This window comes from Berghia stephanieae, chromosome 11 (assembly GCF_034508935.2).
Source record: "Berghia stephanieae isolate SIO BIC M18660-M18661 chromosome 11, UCSD_Bste_1.3, whole genome shotgun sequence".
NCBI lineage: Eukaryota > Metazoa > Mollusca > Gastropoda > Nudibranchia > Aeolidiidae > Berghia > Berghia stephanieae.
This window is the reverse complement of record NC_088370.1, coordinates 34,210,826-34,217,286: the sequence shown is the minus strand read 5'-3', so window position 1 is coordinate 34,217,286 and position 6,461 is coordinate 34,210,826. Positions and strand designations below refer to the sequence as shown.

The following is a 6,461-nucleotide window of genomic DNA, read 5'->3' as shown; positions in this document are numbered from 1 at the left end:
TTCTCCTGATCCTGGCAGGGATCCTTAGCTGGGAGAAAGACAGTCAAATGTATAGTTTCTTTGATATATTTTTTTTCCCTGTAAATCATCGCTCTGTTACTTTTTTATTTATCAGTTTCTCTAGAGACCTAAAACGCCTTCAAAATAACAAAGAATTAAAATCAAAGGAAGACCTAATGAACTTAGCATCCACAGCAAAAGACCACGAACTGTGGAAGGAAATGACACAGATGATTGGAGAGGCAGCCGAGGCGTCCCGATCGGATGATTAGGAAGCGAAAGGCCTTATTAAGTCAGTCAGTTAGTCAGTTTTGAATATGTAAACATTTGAGTGGATTCTTAATAGTGGGTTCCTTTGCTTGTGCCTGGATAGAGGCTAAAAGGTAATGACAAAATGGCTACATTGATATAAGATTACTCATGGAATCTTCTGTTCCTTGTTTGAACCAGTCTCCTTTGCTTTACTCTTTCTTCAGCGCGTTTAACTTCAGTTATAAAACTTTCCTCCTTTCATCTTCCTTTTTATGGGGATTCTGACCTCCCATAGTGAATAGTGGGAAGGGAGGTACTTGCTGAACAAAGTCAAGTTACGTTCAGCGCTGTTAAGATTCTGATTAATGTTTTTTTTTTTCAAACTCAGGGCATGACACTAGCCTGCCGGTCAAAAGATACTTTTGATTAGTTATTTTTAAAAGAGAAAAAAATAAGATTACAAAATTTGATCGTGATTTCGACGATAGAAAAGATTATATATTTGTGTCTTTTTTGTTATGATAGTTAATCAATAGATGATGATGGAGATGATGATGATGATGATGATGATGATGATGATGATGATGATGATGGAGATGATGATGATGATGATGGAGATGATGATGATGATGATGATGATGATGGAGATGATGATGATGATGATGATGATGATGATGATGGAGATGATGATGATGATGGAGATGATGATGATGATGATGATGATGATGATGGAGATGATGATGATGATGATGATGATGATGATGACGATGATGATGATGATGATGATTATAGAAGTTTTTTAAAATAATGATGAGTAGGATGAACATGATGATGATGATGGAGATGATATTGATGATGGTGATGATGATGATAATAGAAGTTTTGTAAATAATGAGGAGGAGGATAAACATGATGATGATTGTGATGATGATGCGGAAGAAGAGGTAAAGGATAATGATAATTATCACGACGATGTTGAAATCCTCTCTATCACTCTTCAATCACCATCATTTTTATCATTATCACCAGCATCATCAATTCTATCCGTCCCCAGTAAGATATCAGCGAGACGCGATCCAGACGTCCTGTCCAACAGGTAGATTAAAAGTCTTAATCGTTGCATCCTGTCATCGTCTCGAGACTCTCGCATTCGTTGTAGAAGGTTTTGGATTTTTACCATTCGCCCTAGGAGAAGAATGAAAAAAGATACAGAAATATAAATGTTTTTGATTAATTGTGTCAGTGCATGACATAATCAGTCGGAAGGTGAAAATTTTGGATTTGCATTATTTTGCATTTTCTGAATGAATATGGTCACCAGAGTATTTTAATCTTTATTTGAAGTAAATCGAGTGATTTTTCATGAAGTTGATCAGATGTATGGCAAAGGTATCCAGCAACTTTTCTCAAATTTCATACTTTTTCAACTTGACTAGCTGTAAAATATATTTAGAAGTGAAATTAACCTTTTATATTTCAAGAAGATGTACAAAAAAGGTTGATTTAATCATTTATGACAAGAATTCATTTTTTATAAAATTGACCTTCTAACCAAACTTGGCAATATCTCAGTTCAAACCTTTTCACCATCCGAATGATTATGTGATTCACTGTAACTATTGATATCATTGTTTTTGTTTGTTTGTTTGTTGCTTTAGGTCTCTTCCAACACAATTGAGGTTATATGAGAGACCGCTGAAACAAAAAAAAAAAACAAGCAATCTAACAAAAATAGTACAAATGTAAATCAAAATCATAACCATAAGATATCATAAGCTAAATTATAAATAACCAAGAACAAACAGGCAGAAGATTTACAGAAAAAAAAAAAATCCCCTGTCAAAAATACAATCACAAACCAAAGAAGCAGGATAGGCTAGTAAAGAGAAGAAGAAACGACATCACTATCGGATCGTACACCCATGCGAACATCATAGGTATATGATTCAAGGGTGATGCTCCCATCCAACCACCCGCGATATCATTGTTGTGACACAGCTGGGCTGTAGACTGGGTGGAGTAATAAATAAATAAAATAAAATAAAATTCCCTTTATTCATCCCCAAGGGGAAATTTGTCTCTAGGGTTTATTCCAATAGAAGACTGGAATAACCTAGGCGTCAGCCGCAGAGCAGCGCCGCAAAGCGAGCTAGGGCGAGGTGACTTGCTCAAGGCCACACAGCGGGGGGGGGGGGGGGGGGGGGGAGGGTGATTGAACTCTGTACCTTTCGGGTACGAAGCAAAGACTGAGCCACGCTGCCATCATCATCATCATCATCATCATCATCATCATCATCATCATCATCATCACAATAATCACCATGATCATCATCACCATAATCATCATTATCATCATCATCATCATCACCATAATCATCAGCATCACCATTATCCGCATTATTATCTCTCCTTACCATTTGCTTGTCTATTACGATACCAGGGCTGTCTCTCACTCCCCCGCCTCAGGTTCGATCTTGATGAAGTGTAGCGATACCTTGGCCTGTCCTCATCTGTCGATAGATTTTAAAAAATACAAACATTCTCATTTCATCATCCGCCGCGCCTATTTCATGTTTTATCTTGCTATGCTATATATTCGATCCAACGTCTCTACCCTGTATTAATTCGGAGTGGTATGATAATAATAATAATAATAATAATAATAATAATAATAATAATAATAATAATAATAATAATAATATAATAATAATAATAATAATAATAATAATAATATGATGATGATGATGATGATGATGATGATGATGATGATGATGATGATGATGATGATGATGAAGACGACGACTATGATGAAGAAGAAGAAAAGCAACATCACCTACCTGATTCCTCACTTTCATCGCTGTCAACGTAATTCCTCCTCCGACTTTTTTTCTCTTTTCCTTTCTGTTTGCTTCCTTCTGGCGGGAGAACCCCACCGTTTCCATTTCCGTTTCCTGTCCCGATTTGACCTTCACCCTCACCTTCACCCCCACTTCCACTTTCGCCTTCGCCTTCACCTCCACTTTCACCTTCGCCTTTATTTCCCTTTCTATCAACTGTCACGACCTCAGGTCCAGGGCTGGTCGTAGGAGGGGCGGTGGTGGGAGCTGGCGTGGTGGACACCGTGGTAGGAATGGTAAAAAGGAGGTCTGCGCATGTGTTGCAGCAGTTTTCCCGCGCATATTCTTCCTCGTAAGTAACGCATTGTTCTCTTTTGCAAAGCTCAAACTGGTCTCCGTATTCACATCCTATTCAAAGAATCAAAATATAAATATCATCTTTGGTTTTTAAAAGAAAAAAGATATTCACCCTGCAAAGTCAAAGGTCTTAAGGATAGGTACGCGTCGAAGGGAGCTGATCAAAGAAAAAGATCAGGAGCTGGAAGATATAGACACTTTCTGCTATCTCGGGAGTATAATTGACAAGGATGGAGGCAAGGAAGCAGAGGTGAAAGCACGGAGAGGAAAGGCACAGGCTGCATTCACATCTTTGAACAGAGTTTGGAGAACTAAAGATTTCTCCCTTCGACTAAAGCTAAGACTTTTCAACTCAAACGTGAAGTCTGTCCTACTGTATGGATGTGAAACTTGGAACGCATCACAGGTATGTACAAGGAGGGTACAGATTTTCGTAAACAGATGCATGCGTAAGCTACTCAGAATAAAATGGATGGATAGAACAAAATGGATGGATAGAATAAAAAATGAAGAAGTATGGAAAAGAACACAGCAGAAACCAGTGGGAGAGGAAATAGGAAGAAGACGATGAAGGTGGATTGGACACACGCTTAGAAAGAATGACTCCACTATAACAAAGAAAGTATTGGACTGGAACCCTCGGGGCAGAAGATCAAGGGGAATGCCACGGGAAACATGGATAAGAATTAAACTGATATACAGAGAAGTGATAAGACATGGAACGTGATAAAAAAAAGCTCAGGATAGAGAAGGATGGAAACTGCCTGTAGCCTATACCCTGACCCAGGGTGAAAAAGGCAATGATGATGAAATAACGCATTGTTCTCCTTTGCAAAGCTCAAACTGGACTCCGTATTCACATCCTATTCAAAGAAACAAAATATAAATATAATTAATTTTAGGTTTTTAACCCTCTCCTTACCGGCCAGTTTCAGAATTTTCCCCAAAACTTGACATCCACCCAACACAAAAATAGATTTTTCTTACTCAAACAGAAAATTAACAAGTACATTCTATGCATGATATTGTTCAGCAAAACGAGCTCTACAAAACAGTGTCAAGTTTTTATGGCTGTACTAAATAGATTTTCTTCAAAGTTTATGAGAAACAAGAATAATCAGATGAGAAAGTTGTTGGTTGCATCGTAAAGAATGTGACGATTTTCTTGTAGCTGGTAAGGAGAGGGTTAAAAGAAAAAAAAAAGATATTAATCCATGCCGGTTACGAAAATACTTAACCAACCGTCTCGAAACGGTATTAAGTTCAAGTGATATTCTTCCCGAAAATAAAACTCAAAGATAAAATTAAATGTGAAAACTGGGTTAAGTTTGTATGTTTCTTGAGAAAGGTACTTAACCGATGTGTTCCTTTTTTGTAGGCTATTGTAGGTATGATAACCCAAATCAATTAAAGGCTTATTGCTGCGGTAGAATAGTAGACACAAAGGGAGGGGCAGAGAGAGAGAGAGAGAGAGAGAGAGAGAGAGAGAGAGAGAGAGAGAGAGAGAGAGAGAGAGAGTGAGAGAGAGAGAGTAGAGATAGAGAAGTAGAGAGAGAGATAGAGAGAGAGAGAGGAGAGAAGAGAGAGAGAGAGAGAGAGAGAGAGAGAGAGAGAGAGAGAGAGAGAGAGAGAGAGAGAGAGAGAGAGAGATATGCTAAAGTTAGGGTAGGTAAAACAAGAGCAGACTTTATCATGGTGAAAAAAAATCTGGTCTTCTAGAAAAATGCGAAGGAAAACAAAGATTAAAAATTTCCACACCAATGTAAAATCGGTGTCTCTGTATGTTAAATTGAAGTTTCAATTTGTTTACGAAACAGTTGAACAGTCTGTGTGGATACGACAACAACTCTTACTCTTACCTGGCAAATTTCTTTTGTATTTTTGACAGGATGCGCAGCACCTTGCCCTGAACTTTTCCCTGTAGCAGTCGTAGCGTGACGTCAGCATACGTTCTGCGCATGTCTTACCATCGATAAGCCCCGGGTCATCACCGAAGGGACAATCATCACCTGCGTTGTTGTAAACAGTTTTTGTTAAAAGTGAAATAATTTAAAAATCGAGGTGCCTACGACAGTGGACTATAAAATATTGGAACAAAATGATGCACCAGCTTTAACCAATTGTGCGGGTCTTGAGGTATGACACTCACTTTCGGATCAGAAGGTCCTGGGTCCTAAATCCACCATTTTTGAACATCAGAGTTGCTAATGTGTGCATATCGTCCGTAACAAATCAGATTTAAAAAACCCCCCAAAAAACTTGAGCTTTTATATAGCGCAATACCCACTAAACGTGCTCAAAGTGCTTTACAAAGGGTCCCTGACCAACAGCAATACATAACATGTAGAGCAAACATGACAACTGCTATGCGATATTACAATTTTTTTCGACAGGGCAACGCTGTTAACGGCCAGGTACTCATTTTACACTGAGTACGGTGAGAGAATGTGAATAAAGAGCCTTTTCCAAGGACCCAACTATGCGCAGAGCGAGTCTCGAACTCAGGACCTTCCGATCCGAAAGCGAGTGTCATACCACAAGACCACATAGCCGCACATTGTAGTAGATAGCTCACTTACCAGTAGTTGCAGGCGCCATGTTGGATTTTGTACACGTACCGTTCATACACCACTGTGGGAGGAGAGAAAATATGAAAAAACATTCATTACAGATAGAATGGTTTGCACTTGAATTTGCCAATTGATGTCAAGAGAATAAGTAGGAGTGAAATATCTGTTCAATGTTATAGTTATCATATAACGTTATAACAAGTGTAACTAAATGACAAATTGCCATATTTATGGACAATAAAGATCTATTATTATTATTATTATTATTATTATTATTATTATTATTATTATTATTATTATTATTATTATTATTATTATTATTATTATTATTATTATTATTATTATTATTATATTATTATTATTATTATTATTATTTGTTCAATAGGATTCATTAGTGTGATGTCACGTCCACCCAGCAACCAGCAGCTTAGTTCTAAACAAAGAA

The 6,461-nt window shown here is 37.6% G+C and overlaps 1 protein-coding gene across 1 annotated transcript in view; it reads right to left on the bottom strand.

Moving 5' to 3' along the window:
* Positions 1 to 737: 737 nt before the first annotated feature.
* Positions 738 to 6,461, bottom strand: part of LOC144956533 (uncharacterized) — a 42,666-nt gene continuing 36,942 nt past the window's right edge. The window contains exons 14-18 of the mRNA XM_078887095.1: positions 6,026 to 6,077; positions 5,306 to 5,455; positions 3,090 to 3,497; positions 2,667 to 2,762; positions 738 to 1,437 (exon numbers count right to left, since the gene is read on the bottom strand). Of these exons, the coding sequence (XP_078743221.1) occupies positions 1,250 to 1,437; positions 2,667 to 2,762; positions 3,090 to 3,497; positions 5,306 to 5,455; positions 6,026 to 6,077 (894 nt within the window). The 3' untranslated portion in view covers positions 738 to 1,249. The remainder of the gene's footprint in view (positions 1,438 to 2,666; positions 2,763 to 3,089; positions 3,498 to 5,305; positions 5,456 to 6,025; positions 6,078 to 6,461) is intronic.